Source organism: Haliaeetus albicilla, chromosome 6, assembly GCF_947461875.1.
Source record: "Haliaeetus albicilla chromosome 6, bHalAlb1.1, whole genome shotgun sequence".
NCBI lineage: Eukaryota > Metazoa > Chordata > Aves > Accipitriformes > Accipitridae > Haliaeetus > Haliaeetus albicilla.
The window spans coordinates 34,687,138-34,704,634 of NC_091488.1; the positions used below are offsets into that span (position 1 = coordinate 34,687,138).

At 38.0% G+C, this 17,497-nt stretch overlaps 1 protein-coding gene across 3 annotated transcripts in view; it reads right to left on the reverse strand.

Annotated features, from left to right (window-relative positions):
• The window catches only part of EPHA3 (EPH receptor A3), a 235,566-nt gene that overhangs the window by 144,574 nt on the left and 73,495 nt on the right, over positions 1–17,497 (reverse strand). For all 3 annotated transcript variants that reach the window (XM_069785513.1, XM_069785512.1, XM_069785514.1), the window contains one exon: positions 12,472–13,132. In XM_069785513.1, coding sequence (XP_069641614.1) covers positions 12,472–13,132 — 661 coding nt within the window. The remainder of the gene's footprint in view (positions 1–12,471; positions 13,133–17,497) is intronic.

Genomic DNA, 17,497 nt, shown 5'->3' on the forward strand with positions numbered 1-17,497 from the left:
GAGGAAAATGAAAGATGCAACAACTCAAAAGTCAAATTACTACATTACAGTGGAAAAAAGTCCCTCCAAATAGTGGAAATTTTACAGCATGGTAGGAAAATAATATAGACTACCAATAGACAATAATTTACAAAAAATCACTGAACCAGTATGCTTTTTATTCTGCTATCTTTCTGAGAGAATTATAACCTGGGACTTTTTTCTTTGGTAGAGAGAAACTAGTTACACCACCACATATGTACACAGGAATGCAACAGGATATACTGCTTTCATGAGTAGTATATTAGAATATTGCCTGCCATACCAAAGAAGAAAATACCTGTAGATCGGATGATTGTTTCAACCTGGTGGATGTGCAATTTATGGATGCACATTGGGGGATCTGATGCTAACATGCAAGTGTGAGGTAACAGCTTGACTGCTATGATTGCAAGATAGACAAGGAAGCTTCCCAACAGATGGGATAATCCCTAATTATAAGAGAATTTGGGATAGATGGTATGCCTGGGTTTTAAGGCACTAATTTAAACACACTGGCCCTGGAAAGTAATTATTGCGCAGAAAAACAGTGTACTCAATTCCAAAGAAGCCCTTAATCCATGTTTAAATAAGCTCTATACTAAACAGACTTGCGCCTGAACACCTGCTTTTACCACAGGATTTGGGGGGTTTGTGTGTTTTTCAATTAAAAGACTAATATTTAACTTCTGGGCGGAACAGCGGAGTCTACTTGTTCAGGCAACAGATTAAGAATTAAAAGGTTAGGTTGTTATCATGCTGCAGACGCGAATCAGAAGTAAAACTAGAAATCCAGCTGACTGAGAACTAACGCGATCCGTATTACAATCACATTTCAGATTCGCTGTGGATTAGAATGGATCAGGAGCACGGCTGCAGTGTGGGGGCAAACGAGGATTAACTCCCACTCAGCCCAAAAACCTTTGCTACCCTCTTCGTCCAGCCCTCTCAGGGATTCATCAGCTCGTCCCCTCCTCTTGCCGTAAGCCAGTGGCTACCGAGGGCAGAGACCGCGAGGACGCAGGACTTGCCCTGCCCCAGCCCCGCTGCTCTTTGCCGACAACACGGCACGAAGGAGCTGCTCCCAAAGGATGCGGATGGCAAACCGCACCTCCGAACCATGCTTACAAAGGGAAACTATACGTATACGTGACCACGGGCAAGCGCTTTATCTCACGTCCCTCTAAGTACTCTGCAGAGCGGAGCTGAGTCCACCGGGCAGGCTCTTTGAATTGCTGTACCAGGAGAAAATACAGTCCACTGAGTTCAGGACAAGATGCAGCCCTTTGAAGTCTGTTTCCATCATTTCTGAGACACCGCTAGGTACACACACAGAGCTCTTGAAAATTCAGTGATGTAAAGAAACATCAGGGAAACATTCTTGAAATGCTGGCCAGAAGAGAATCAGAGAGACCATTTACATGCTGCCTTCCTCTGAGGGGAAGCCTCTTGAGAAAACAACAATTTTTTTCTAGACTGCAACTTCATTTCAACAGTGCTCACTGAAACACAGGAGATGTGTCCCCATTTACTGTAGTTCAGATCAGCTCTAAATCTCTCAGTATAACACACTCATTATTACACTTTTATTAGCATTATTTGCAGACCAGTTCCATGCAAGACCTACCATATACCCAAACACAGACTTCAAACAGTCACCATGTTTTTCCTCCCTGAAACTTGAATACCTTTTAGCAGTTAGGCACAGAGTAAAGTTGCACAGAGATACTCATCTTCCTTTAAAGACACCATTAAATCATACTCCTGTCTGAACTCAAATCAATATCCTTCCCTTTCTCATAAGAGCCTCTTACTTTTTAACTTTTTTTTTTTTTTAAAAGAATACTCACTGCAGCATTTAGGTTTCAGTGAAACAATTGCATAGGTATATTTTACTTACCATGGTACATTTTTCCCTCCATTCTTCTCTCTCCTCCTGTTCTTTCTTGTTCTGACCCTTTTAAAAAAAAGTCTTTAGCTTGCTTTCTTCCACCATCTGCTGTGGTTAGTGTGGGTAGAGAAAGATACAGAAGCTGATCCCCCTTTTACTGCTAATTTCACTGCCAGTTCATCCCCTCACACAGTGTGAGAAACAAGACCATCACTGCTTATTAAATGTCACACACAAGTAGCAATTATATGTCTTTCGAATTCCATCCCCTGTGTTAACAAATGCATATTTGTACGGCCTTGAGGTGAAAGCTCTGGACACCGCGTCTTCACAGTCAAAGAAGTCAGAGACATTGTACACTGTCTAAAAATGGCAGCTTAATGAATGGTCTATTAATTTATGAAACAGAAGGTTCATTAGCTGTGGTTAACTGAGATTTCTGAACAACTTCTGCTGCTGCTAATATGTCCTGCTTCCTACCCAACTCCCATTATTTTTTTCAGGATGAGCACCAGTTTTACAGCTGGAACAGTGATCTCATGTTCATGGTTAATAAACCTTGACTTCACTTCAAGTCACAATCCCTCGGCCCTGCTTCAGTTTTCCGTATTATTCTTTTGGGAGCAAAACTTGGAAATTCCTAGAACAGATTTGAAGAGCAGCTTGTTAAAATAGCTGCCCCTACCTGTCATCTCAGTATTAGGATTGCATTACCAAAATACATCTAATCCTGTTAGAACTTCAGAGAATTCAAGTTGTTTTGTAATCTAAAGAAGGACATTACAGCAGCCGGAAACAGCCCTGTTAAACTGGAACTACATACTATTGGATAATTTGCTTGTATTTCTTTGTATAATAATAATGACTACATTATGCCACTAATTATGAAAGCAAGGGAGCAATTCTTATTTACTGTATCCTACAGCCTCCTACTATTAATGCGACATCAAAAAAGATGCTTCAGAATACATTTATAAATAAAACAATTCTATACGTGCATACCTAAATCTTAGAATTAACTCTTACGGAGATTAAGGGACTGTTCAGGTTAGGTCAAATCCTGTATGAGTGAACTCTGTATAAGGTTGAAAAACATCAAAGAATATGTTTAATATTTGACTTTAATATTTTTGCCAAACTTTATGTCTTCTTACTTCAGGTGGGTAACAGATGACCATTTCAACATATTTTACTGCTTTATAATAAATCACCGTAGAGATGTTCTTTTTTTTTTTTCTAACAGAATGACAGACAATTTTTTTCTTCCTTAAACAACAATTTTGTGCCCCATTCTCATTATATAGGGGGGGAACAAAACCAGATGCATTCTTAGAAGTAAGTATGCTGTTGCTGGAGGGATTTTGGTCACTTGTTTAGTGGCTTTTTTTAGAGCTAAGAGCTGGGTACTTCTAAGTAAGTTATTCTGTTATTCTCCTTCCATTAAAAAATCTCTGCCAAAATGAAGAGAAGAGAGTCTATGTATTTTTTACCTAGAACTAATTGTTGTGAAAAATGGTTCCTCCAAATTGGAGGACAAATGAATCCTTCCTATGATTTTGAACTCCTGATGACCACCTTACTCCTACACATAAGCTGACCACTACCACCCAGGCTGAGCACAGTAAATGACTACTTTCATTAGGCTTCACGCTATTCACACACTCAATTTACTAGAATTGTAAAGGCAGTGTGACTTAAGTGAATCCTTAAATATTCTGCTAAAAGCATATGAACTCGGGTATCAGACATCCCCTCTAACAACGCACGTCATTTTGGTTGAAAATTTTGAAGCAATCTTTCTATGAAACCTTGGTATGTTTTTACAGCACAAAGAGTGGCCTGGATAGGGTTATGAACAAACTGTATATTTTTAAAGCTCACAACTCTTTTCTGTCACTTAATCACCATTGTTAATAAAAACCCATTATTTAAAAAATAACTACAAAAGAAGTATCATGGGATAAGGTACAACTCAAAAAAGCGTACAGATTGGAAATACCAATGGCAAATAAAAATACATTACTTCAACCATGCCGTTGAAGAGAACTGTCCTGTATCACTTCTGCAGTTATTCAGGCTTGGCACAGTGTCAGCTTTTACCATATGGCTTTTTCTTCCCTTGTTGAAAGTGAATCTTTCTGTCAAAGAGCAGCTGTTCTAAATTATCACATCAAATTTTAACCTCACAGTAGACAACCACTGAACCCACAGATTCATGACAGTGAATCCTTGACCTATGAAGGATTTGTCATTGTTTAGGTCTATTTCTGCCTTAGCACAATAGATACACCGATTGCCAGGGTATCCGAGGCAGGCAGGTACTTAAAGCTGAAGCTACAAACAAATTCTAGGCAATGAACTTCTCATCTTCTCTCCCTAATAAGACTGTGTGAAGTCCAAGTTATTACATTCCTGTTGTGCTATCAAGAATAAAGCTGCCATTTCACATGCAAAGAAAATAAGACATTACAAATGCAGCCCTTGTTATTTAGTTTGTGATCCAAAGAAACAGCCAATTCTGAAACTTCTCCTGCAGTCTAAGTGTTTCAATAAAGTCTGATATCAATTACCGGTTATTTAGATGTCTGCCAACAGCATGTTTTGACAATATCTTGTGCTTCACACTGAGGAGCGGCAGACATATAGAAGATTCTTGTCATCTTGTACTCACCTTTCAAGATGGTTCTTGCTTTAAGAGCATTTTCGTTGAACATTATCAAAACTTACAGCTCTCACTACAATTGCTCTCTATTAAAGTCTAGTACCAGCTGTCAGTTGTAATGCAAACCCCTGTTAGCCTTTATAAGTTCCACTCTGGAACTAATAAGGGATTGGCAAATAGCTCTAGACACAGACACAAGTGGCAGAGAAACCGATGGAAAAAGTGTGTGTTCAATGAATTCACACTGACAATACGATCTTTGTGCAACTTGGAGCTAAGCTGATACTGAAAGTCACCGAAGACAGTACAAGCAAAACATACTCAGGATGATACTATTAATTTAGTTTTTAATCTTTTGAAAGCCTCCAAAGAAGCGAAGTCATTAAAATGAAAAGGTTAAGGAAATGCCAGCAAGATCCCTTAGGATCCTCTGTGATAGACATCCATGAGATATTTGCAGTAAAATCCTGCACAAAAATTCAACAGTAGTGGTTTTGAACATGTAAGTGTCAGAGAACTAAGGTGAAAATTTCTATGTTAAAAAGAGGAAGCAAATGTCTCACACATACTTGTTAAACTGTAGAGGGTCAATACCCAGTATATTCCACTACTTCGGGGGGGGGAGGGCAAGAGGAGGGGGGATATTGGGGTTTTTTTTTGTTGGGGTTTGGGTGGTGGGGGTTGTGTCTTTTTGTTGCTTGAAAAACAGGTGAGGGGGACAAGGAAGAAATTGCCAAAATACATATGAAGTGGCATAGCAAGCACCACCTCTAAACTGGTAAGGTATCTGGATTGAACAAACATACAGTTCAAAAAAATGTATTAAGTTGCATTTTGTGAGTCATTAACACTTCTGCAAATATTTCATTCTGAGTGAACCTCTCCATTTCCTGAATAGTTTCAAAAACAAAAAATTAAATTCTAAGTTACCTAATCATATGTTGACACTGTAGTACTGAACAACTTGGAGAGATGTATTAGTCAGCTTTTTAAAGAACACTAAAACTAGATTCCTGATCATTGCACGTTAAAAAATGAGTAGAAGTATTTATAAGCATGTTTCTGTTTAAATATTTCTATCACAATCTCCAGTAAATTTAGTAAAGATTCTTCTCAAGTAACTACAAGAAACACTTTTCTAACTTGAAAATATGTATAGTGTTATATTGAAAAAATGTCTTTTCTAGTAATTTCAGAATGTTTCTTTTTAATTTTTGTTTCTTTAGGACGTGTGACAAACATGCTCACAAACCATAAGATTGTGCCCAAGAAATTTTGCCTTAAAATCTTGCATTTTGAATCTACTGCTCATGATGTACAAATTGGAGAATATTTTCCAAATTTGTAGCAGTCAGAAAATGTTAATAAAAAGTTGGCTGTGATCTTTCTGAAGTATTCAGTGCAACATAATTCTTCCCCTAAGAAAAATCATCCGGATATCTCTGACATAACTTTCATAAGAGTTAAATAAATTCTAAGCAGAAAGGTAAATCCTTCATTGTGTGCTCTGTTTATCTACTTATAGAATATAAAGTGGATAAAAACAATGAATATTTTACAAATAAAGTGATTCATAATTTATAGCTGCTGTCATTTTAGCTTACTAGCTTGAAAGATTAAAAGTACCTTTTAAAAAGCACGTCTCTTGCTTTTTAAAATCAAAACAATACTTCAAACCAAAGGAAAAAAAATACACCTCAAACCTCTGCTTTAAAAAATGTGAATCCCTAGCTTTTTCAGATTTAATGTAAAAGAAAACTCTCTTAATAGTTCCATTATTATATGATATGGTCTTCATATGATCAGTTCCTACATTTTATTAAACATACTTGTTCCTATACAGAGCCTAAGAGTTAAAACCACACACTTTTGTAGTGTAAGCAACATATCCGAGCCACTTGGCTATTTCCAAGGGAAAATGTTATTGTCTTTGCAGTTGCAGCAAGCGCATATGCCTTCCGTCTGTTTTCACTTGCACAAAGTTGAGTAGTTCCTCATAGTACCTTCTTCTCTTTACATGTAAAGTTACCTTTTATCTACTGATATAAGCAACTAAAAAGTATATTTACTTATGAAGAGACAAAATGGTTATTTCAAGCATAGGGGAAAAAAGAAATCTAGAGAAATGTTTTTCATCCTTAGTATTAATGATGGTTTACATATTTTTAGCTCAAGTACAGCATTCATTCTACCGAAAGAATTAAGCAATGTATGCACTGGTTCAGATTTAGCAGCCACAGATGGCATTCCTTTCATATCTCCATAAACTCAGAGAGAGAAATATGATTTAGGATATGCTCACTATACAACTTGAAGCACTGAATAATTTAGTGTTAGGGGAAATTCTGTGAAGTCATTTTTGCAATAACCAGGCACAGTGGGTAAACTTCACCTCTCCCCCTTACTCCCTTTTCTCCCACTCAATCCACCTGATTAATAGCTAAAAATTACATACATAAGGAAGGACTGTTGGATTACATTCTCTTTTTTTCTTCTGACTTTGTTATAGAAAATGTGTCAGTCACTTGTGGTTAAAACTTACAATTTTATTATATACTATTACAAAGGAAATTTAAAATTCAGACTTACTCAATTCCAGCAACTAAAATTTAGAACTATACCTTGAAAAGTTAGCATGCAGAAAATGTAATTCTGTGCTTTTCGAGTCATTCTGTTCAGGCTCACCAATTTAATTTTCCATTTGATAACTGGAGCCACAAAGCTTGTTTTTGGTCTAAAGGGTCACCTGTTGGAAGCATTCAGAAGAACATTCAAGCTCACTCGTACTCCCACACGGATAAAAAATTGCCCGCTGCATGTTTGCTAACTAAGTATATCATCATGAAAAATATTGTTCTCCATGTCCAGCTAGTCCTTCTGAAGTGCATGAAATAAACCAACAACAGAATAGACACATTCAGGATGGAAAAGATTTATTAGTTCAAGCCTGCCACTGCAGGATTTCCTTTATCATCTAGTTACTGCATTTTTAAAAAACAGCTCCTGAAATAAGGCTTCCATTATTTCTCCGAGGAGACTTCTAGATCATTACAGAACTAAAGACATTTTTTCTAACATTTATCCTACATTTTCCCATTTATTTTGATACTATTACCAAACTAACCAATCTTCGCATCGTGAGATCTATTTCCTCTCTGTGGCTTTCAAAACAAAACTGAGCCTAGCTTCTCCACGTACAAATCACTCACTGGGCAGGTGATGTGAATGCTCCTTTTATTGATCTTTGGGCTGTTCCAAACACTACGCCACTGTATAATCTCCTGGTGTACTCGCAACTTAAACAGCGCACACAAGCCTTATTGCCCTTTTCATAAAAATCACATTGTTTACTATGACTATGTACAGAGACAGTCAAAAAGGATGAGTTGAGGTATGGAGCAATTAGCCTGCCCTCCAAATAAGAAGGCACTAGCAGAGAGGGAGTGTTGGGAAAATAGGTATTAGAGATGAGATATTAGACATGAAAGAGACCTTGAAAATTGTTAATACAGAAGCTGAAAAGGGGGCAGTTACTATTTTCTCACTAGATAAGGACATGGAAAACCTTATCCAACTGACTTAAAACACAAGGTTTAAACACAGCAAGAAGATACGCTTTCTACACAAGACAAGATATTGCATTAATTGCCATAAAAAAAACTTACAGAGACTAAAAATATGAGTCAAAAAATAGATTAACAGGTGACAGGTCACTGATTCATATAACGCATAGTCTTTCTTACAAGATTTTCCTGGTTTCAGCTGGGATAGAGTTAATTGTCTTCCTAATAGCTGGTACAGTGCTATGTTTTGAGTTAGGTATGAGAAGAATGTTGATAACACACTGATGTTTTCAGTTGTTGCTCAGTAGTGTTTAGTCTAAAGTCAAGGATTTTTCAGCTTCTCATGCCCAGCCAGCGAGAAAGCTGGAGGGGCACAAGAAGTTGGGAGGGGACACAGCCAGGGCACCTGATGCAAACTGGCCAAAGGGGTATTCCAGACCATGGGACATCACATCTAGTAGAGGAACTGGGGGATGTGGGGGCGGGGGATCGCCACTCGGGGACTAACTGGGCATCGATTGGCAGGTGGTGAGCAATTGTACTGCGCGTCATTTGTATGTTCCAATTCTTTTATTATTGCTGTTGTAATTTTATTAGTGTTATCATTATCATTTAGTTTCTTCTTTTCTGTTCTATTAAACCGTTCTTATCTCAACCCACGAGTTTTACTTCTTTCCCAATTTTCTCCCCCATTCCACTGGGTGGGGGGGAGTGAGCGAGTGGCTGTGTGGTGCTTAGTTGCTGGCTGGGGTTAAACCACGACAAAATGTATCTTAAGTCTTAGAAAGTGAACAGTAGATTTGCAGAAGCTGGAAGGTATATGCAGTAAAGCAGCACTTTATACAGTTTCTTATACTTTTCCTTTAGGAATCAGCTGTTAGCCACTGTCAGAGAAAGAATACTAAGGCAGACAAACCTCTGATATGATTTACTATGGCCGTTTGATGGGGAACAAATGGAAAAGATGATTTATCCTCGTTGACTGGGGAACAGAGTGGAGACTATCAGAAAGCATTAGGTTTAGTGTGCAGTTCCAGCCAGTTGGTTTTTTTCCCTAATTAAAAAAAATTAAACCAGACTAATTCTAAGAGAGAAGATGCTATAAAGATGTAGTTTGGCCAAAACAGCATGAAGACATAATTTAGAAAAGAAATTGTGAGGAATAAGTCTTATTCAACCATGAAGTATTACAATAAGATTAAATAGACAGGGTCACTATGATGCAAGTGCTAACAAAGCTGTAATAACAGTCTACAGTGGATGATATATACTATATTTAGTTAACTAACGTATGTATTAGCTCAGGGGAAGAAAAGGTATGAAAGAGTGGCTTTTCCACCATGCTCCCTGACACATCTTACTTTGCCTTATACAGATCTAATCCCTCCAAAATACTGACCAAGTGCAAAAGTCCTTGCTAAGGGAGGTCTTAAATCTTAAGCTGTTAACCTAAAGTATACCACGAAGACCACAATTCCTCAAGGTGACGTATACAACTCACTTTTGAGAAATCATTTCTCCACACACGCACAACAATGAGGACAAGGATGGTCACAGCAAAATTGGTCCTGATTCTTTAACTGATTGACAGGTAGGTATCGTACTGCCGTACGTGTAAAATGCTTATCAGTTGGTAGGACCCAGAGCAGAACAATAATCTTTCCAACAAGAACCAATAAGCTGAGTAAAGCCAATAGTCCAACCTTGGCTTTTCAGAACTTAGATACAAATATATTAGAAAAACACGTATGTTTTTATATGTACATGTACACCAATAACAAAAAATAGCTTAAGCCTTACATCGACTTTTCCTGGCTATGCAGAGAAAGGGAAGCAGTTGTGGAAAATGGTACCATTTGTGTTATTTGAGGGAATAACTATGCCTTAATATTTTTCCAAGTACCAAGAAAAGCTGTTCTGAATGAAATTTAAATAGGCTCATCATGTAACATGAAGGTCCTTCCTTTTAATCATCAGCAATAATATCCTGCTAATGCAAAATGACACTGTTTCCAAAAACAGCATTACAGAAACAAACAAAATCAGAAACAGTCTGAATGTAGGATCAAGCAGTGACAGACACTAAGTTGCTGAATGTTTTCAACTACTGGGAAGACAATAATTTCTATTACTTATTACTCTTTCAAACTTCAACTGAAACATTTTTTTCTTCCTAAATTATGCTTTCATTCCAGCCCATGCCTGTAACACCATTTTGGATCTTCTTCAGACTCTACAAGCCTGACCCTACTGCCCTTTTGTTGACAAAAAAAACAAACCAAAAAACCCTTAAAACCCAACACCCTAAAAGAAGGAGCAAGAGAAGGAGAGAAAAATAAGAAAGGAAAGGTGCAGGAGCAGCCTTAAGCCTGAGGTCAAAACTGAACTCTTTTTCCAAGCTTTCCAACTCCTGCTGAGTTACCGATGCCAACAAATGGGAGGTTTTGAATTACTGACAGCTTTTAGAGTGCCACTTCCATCACACCACACTGAAAATATTCGATAAATATGACTTCCAATAAAAGTTAGTAGAACATTATATGTTAAATCAGAATAAACCAGAAGAACCTGTCATTATTGTTAATGGTTTCATCATATAGCACTCCCTTGATCAACAGTTGGTGAGGAAGTCAAGAAAGAAAAAAAAATGGGGGGGAGGGGGGAGAAGGAAAAAGACAGTAGTCCTGAGGTCTGATTTTATGCCTTCCAAATCATGTATGATATACTCACACATGGATGTGAACTCACTCCTAATCTCTGCAGAACTCAGTAGGAGCTGCCTTGCCTACCCCAAGCATTTGAGAACCCGTTTTTAATAAAACTAAATTGTTTTATTTTACTTTATTTAGCTCACCTTTTGCTCAGTTGTAGTCTGACACTTTCTGGAGTGATTGTTCTTTCGTGCTCATGTGTAATTGAAATTCTAAACCAACAGCTATATGACTATATACAGTGGTTAGAGTACCACTATCGTTTTAGCATTTTTAAGTGTAGCTACAGGAGGCCCTTGATAAAGCATTTCTGAATAATAAAATATCCTCTCCTGGATTCAGCTCTTAACAGAAGAGTTTAACTTGGTTTTCTTAATACGGGTATCTAACTGCAGAAAAGCATACTCGAAAGACTCAGCTCCCCAGTTTGACGGCAAGACCAATTTAAAATCTACTTAAAAGCAAAACCAAACAAAAGACACACTTACTCCTTTCCTCCCACGCCTCCCTGGCATTTTCTGAGAAAAAGTCACCTTAATTAGAGCAACAGTTTTCACAACTACCTGGCTATGGTTTTGTGGGCTCTGGTTTGGTGGGCTCCTAGTAGCTCTCCAGGACTTACTTGTTTGCCATAAAGGTTGCTGTAGGACTGTTGAAAAAGGAATAGGTGCTCTCTCAACCAGGTTCAGAATACTTTAAATTTCTGTTCTTATGGCTGCATCCATACGTGCATGTACACAAATACACACCCCACAGCAAATATCTCAGCTACTACTCCTTCCATCCATGGTATTTCTAGATATTACTGTTTAACTTTTACTTATTTATTTAATGGAAGACCCTTTGCCACAGCCAGCACCCTTTAAGGCACTCTGTGAAAAGAGGTTTAAGATTCAATTAACACAAAACTTCAAAATGTACTTTTATAAAAAGCAAAATGTAAAACACAATCATTTTGGTTGATATTAAAATTAGGTAAATATAATATGCATTTCTCTAATGTTTAAAGACCATTTCTGGAAAAACTCAAAATCCCTTGTGTAGTCTTGTTCTTGGGAGCATTCACATAACCACAGTTTGCAGAAAGCAAAAGTTTGGAGAAAATTATTTTGAGTTAAATACAAGAGTATTCATGAAAATGCAGTTTTGAAGTTCAAATATTAATTTTCCAAATGTCTCTGCATTTAGGTACTATGCTACCCGAAACAATGCTAACTTTTTTTTTCTGACCAATCCCAATTAATCAACACAGCTCAGTAGCAAAAATTATACAACAAGCCACAAAGTTAAAAAAAACACACAAAAAAATCAAATATTTTGACACAAACAATGCATTTGAGAAAACGATAATCTACTGAAAGGAAGTCCAAGAGTGGTAAGAGAGGCTAGATTTGCTACACGCTGTATTAACTGAAAATCAGTTGTTGACCCTTATCAAATTTTTTTTCTTTAGGAAATTACATTATTTACACAAATTAAATAAACCCCATTTTCATTGCGATTGTATGAATTAATTTATTTCTCTCAAGAACTTGGGGAAAATTAACATAACCCAATACAAAGAGTAGGGACATAAAGTGAAGCCCCTGTTAATAATTGAACTATGAACATGGAGGGCATCGTTACCTTGGCAGGCAAAGCCTCTTTCTTCATAGCCAGCATTACACAAGCACTTCCCTATGGGCACTAGCCATTCTCCTTCTGTACTGCAATACATCTTGGGTGGCTCTTCCTCCTTGGAATGATTGACACAAGAACCCCGCACCTCCACCAGCGACTGAGAGTCCATGGGTACTGTATCTGGAAACATGGCGAGGTTCTTGACAGTGAAAGGGCACTTTTTGAAGTACACTCGCACCGAGACTAAGGCAACACACGCACCTACATCTTGAAAAGCCAAGTAAAAGCCTTTCCTGCTGACAGGCCCCACCTCACGGACTTCTGTATTCAGCTTGAGAATTCGGTCCCCAAGATCCATTTGGGTGAAGCTCTCATCAGCCGCGATGGTGTCGATCTTTGTAAACTGATGCTCTCTGAACTTTACCAAATGGTCATCATCAGACTCCATGTAATACAGATTGAAGGTCTCTTTGCAAGTGCCCAGAACTAGAGGGATACTATTACAGTCCCTCAAGGTAAACTTGAGCTCCACATATATCTTCTGAGCTGAATTGCGTGGAATCCAGTTTGTTCGCAGCCAATTGTTTTGACTGTGATCCATCACATTGCACACTTGGTAAGTTCTGATTGGAGTATAATGCTCATCAACACCACTAATCTCTTCCCACTGGAAAAAAAAAAAAAAAGAAAAAAAAAGAAAAAAAGAAAAGGGGAAATATTATAAAATTAATGACTACACCAATACAAACCACATTTAGAGACAAAAGCTGTGAAAAAGCAAAAATCACTTTGCTTGGACATCACTATAAAATAGACAATAAAGTCTGGTCGATCTTGTACTTACTTTTTTCTTATTAAAACATATAAACATCTTAAACGAACACAGAATTCACCATTATGAAGTCAGGTTTTACCAAGTTATTTCAAGGTGGCATGAAAGAAATGCTACAGCTGTTTTGCATTATTAAAAACCTCTAGTTTCTTAAACTACATGCAGTGCTGTCCTTTCAATCGTGATCCCAACATGTCTTTACTACAACCACACTCACCTCGAACAGAAGAGGTTTGCTAGGACAACACCACATTTTCACTGTTAGAATCAAGTTGTATTTCAAAGATTAAACAAGATTTAACATCTTACAAACAAAAGCCAATGGCTCCCACTGAAATTCCATGTAGTCATAATAAAATGTTACAGTTTTAAATTTATTCAAAGTATGACAATTGATTTTGCTTGGGATATATGTCCTGTGGACAGTCAACCTTAGCCCAGTTCCAGAGTTATTGAAAATTACTGCCAACTTACCGTAAGTATCTTGGTTACTTAATTCTTCTGTGGACTACACAGGCTATGATGCTAAAATGGTTTTTGAAGAATACATAGTCGCCATTTGTTTTTACATCAGTCATCAGCTGACAAACTTACTTGACCCAGAGAGGGAAGGAAAGGGTTTCCTATTTGTGAATTACTCATGTACCAGTCCTGCCTGATTTCTGAAGTCACACTTACCCACAGGAATATTTACCAAATCACAGGAAAAAAAAAATACTACAGGGGTACTTAAAGTAAATATTTAATGTTAGTCATTTACCATACACATCTAAGTGACTTAAGATGCATCTTTCTTGGCTTTCTCCCTGAATCAATGACTAGGACCAATTTTATTTTATTTTTTTAAGTTCATCATTCTTCAGCTTTTATCCACACAAAAACTGCAGCTGTTCTATATTCCGAGTCTTAAGATACCAAATAAAGAGCCTCACCACCAAAGCGCTAGAATTAAAACTCATTACAGTGAACAATGCCTGTTAGAGAATCACACCACCACTGCAGCTGAAAGAAACCCTTCCAGACCTTCTAGCCCAACCCTCTGCTCACGCAGGGTCAGCCAGAGCAGGTTGCTCAGGATCCTGTCCAGTCAGGCTTTGGAATATCTCCAAGGATGGAGACTTCACAGCCTCTCTGGGCAGCCTGTGCCAGTGTTTGACTGTACTCTGAGTAAAAAGGTTGGTCCTTACATTTAAATGGAACTTCCTGTATTTCTGATTGTATCCATTGCCTCTTGGCCTTGCACGAGCCACCAGAGAGAAGAGTCTGGCTCCATATTCTCTATACCCTGCCATCACGCATTTATATGCGCTGGCAAGATACCCCTGAGCCTTATCACCTTCTGTTCTACGCTTCAAAGTTAATTAGGCAAACAAAAGAGGTAAACTCCTATCGTGATAATAAAGCGCATATTAATAGAGCATGCGGTAGCACAGAGGCAACAGAAATCCTTGCTTCGCTGTCACCCACATGCACAGCCTCTGCAAAACCACAAACGCTGCCCCATGCAACCAGCCACAGCGCAGCTGGGGAGCAGTAGAGCTTCAAACAGAGCTGCTGCTGCTGCACGGTACAAAAACTGGAGAAGTAGACAGAATTAAGTATTTTGTGGGAAATCACTGCCACTCTTGGGGGAGGGAGACAAAGAAGAACCAGAAAAACATTTTCCCTCAAAAATCATGTCACATGAATGTTATATGTAAGATCTCAGTCTAACAATTACTCATTTTACATAAGCACCTTTTGCTGCAGGACCTTAACGTACTGCAGAGCAAACATTAGGAGAGGAAAGTACTCTTCCCATTGTACCAACCAAGAAACTGAGGTGCAGAAGTGTCGACTGTCTTTACAGTTTCTTCGTTTTACAATACGTGCATCACACACACATAAAAAGAAAGAAAAGGGAAAAAAAAAAGTGACCACATCAGAGTAACATCTGAGAGTTCTCAGACCCAGCCCACTGACTTAAGGAAGTTTTGGTATGACTAAGAGCTGGTCTGCGCAATGAAATCGTCCACGCACCACTGAAGATGTGATTTTAAATCATGTTATTAAACCAGTAGATAAAAGCAGTATAAGTATTCTTCCTTTAATTGAAACAAAGTTTATTTTAGTTCACTTTACAGATCTGACTATACACAAGTTTTATCTTTTCCTGACTAGTTCAACAGAGTTAAAAACACAATCTTGGATGTATATACAGCAGCTGAAATGCTGCAGCAAGCCATAACATGCTACGCTGCCAAAGCGAGCTAGCAGTACAGGGAGTTCCAGAGCCAAAGTTACTACACCAGTCCTCACGGCCACTTGAGAGCTGGGTGCCACATGGCAGCCCGTCATACAAGGACGAGCTCTTGCCTGCATAAGAGGCAGCTGGACCTTGGCTCCCAGCCTCTGCCAAGTTCCCAGAACTGAGTGGAGGACCCTCATCTGACAGCTGTCCTGGTACAAGTACAGCCCCTGAGCCGACAATCTAGTCCTGCTGCAAAAAGCCATTCAGATGTTGTAATTGCCTCCCATGAAGCTAGATGTACCTATTTAACTACAGGTCTTACCTGGACAAATAAAAATGCAGTTACAACAACAGGATGAAACCAGGTAAGACTATGTAATGAAACATCATTTTATGGACATTTAAAGCAGCTCACACTAATTCATACGTGACCTACTGATTACCTCTTTCATATGATTTCTAATCAGTTCAACATCTCTTACATGTCCAGTGGGAGACAGAAACAAAACCAGGAACTTGCAGAATTTAAAACATCTCCACAGCAGATGTTATTTTCTGAACAAGTCTCCTTGCAATTTTTTTTTTTCAGAACTTTCTTATTCAACATGGTTACACAGACGGTTGAACGTATATCTATAAACTCCATGATAAAGGTAGCACCACTACTGTGTTCTTCACCTAGAAGTTACAACGTGCAATTATCACTTCATTGATTTGCAATGAAGACCAAATTGCTTGGAAACAATTGTAGGCCATGTTAGTCCACTTATATAAGCAACAAAATTTCAAATCTATCATTTAATGCTGAACCATTGCTGAATGGAAGTACCAGTCTCATGCCGGGTGCTAACTTGACCAAAATACTTTAACTGTTATAAAATTACAGAGGTTGCAGCTATCGCTTTAGAAAGAGTTAAGGTGAAATAAGTCACTGAAACTACAGGAAGAGTGTCCAAATCAGAATATGTACCAGATTAAAGTAGATTTGCAACTTCAATAATTATTACAATCAAAGTAGAAAACAAGCAGTACATTTGATTGCTCCTACGTTGCAACTTTTCCCAGTAAGCTATCATATTGCCATCCCCAAGTGAACTTAATTCAAAACAGATTATCAAGAACATCAAGACAATTTCCCTTCCATAACCCATGATTTTTTTCTATTAAGTGAGGTTTCTCAAACACCTGTATTTGTAGTTGTTTTAATTTTTATTTCTGTACTTGTCATTCATTGTTCAACTTGCTCTGTAAAGTTACAAGTTACAAAATTACTTACTTTAAAAAAGAGAGAGAGAGATTCTTATTCCAGGGATGGAATTAAGGAGACAAAAACATAAAATGCATGTTAGTTAATAAAATATTGAATGTTTTCTTATTTAATCACTATTGTCAATTGCTCCTGTGTTGATTTCAGGGGCTCAATGAAGGCAAGCAGTCTTTCACTGTAAATCCTTAAACATTACATTCATGGGGCATCCTACAATATAGGTCTTTTGAGGCATCATTTAGAAGGACTTCTCAGCCCAAACCTGCTCTGAACACCCCTAATCAAAAAGTTCCATATTGTTTTACTACTGCAAAATGCTAAACTTATGCCCACTTCAGACCAAGGGGAGACTATGCACATCCTCTTTAATGCAAAGTCATGCTGGTTTAGCATCTCTTGTTCTTTTCCCAATATTGCTCTTGTAGACCCACCTCCCCCTTAAGCTGCACTTGAGCTCCACTGCTGATAGAACAAAGTATCAGACAGTACGCAAATAAGACTATGCCTCTCACAGCATTTCTTTGCAGCACTAAAAATATATTATCATTACATAGAGGATAAAAATCAATAAGCAAACAAATCTGTAGTAGTTGAGAACGTATACTTTGGCTTTATAGAGAGCTGTTGTCATGAAAACGTGCTGGCTATTAAGAGGCTAAGTGGCAATAGGAAGCAAACCTCCTGTGCGGCATCGCCACACAGC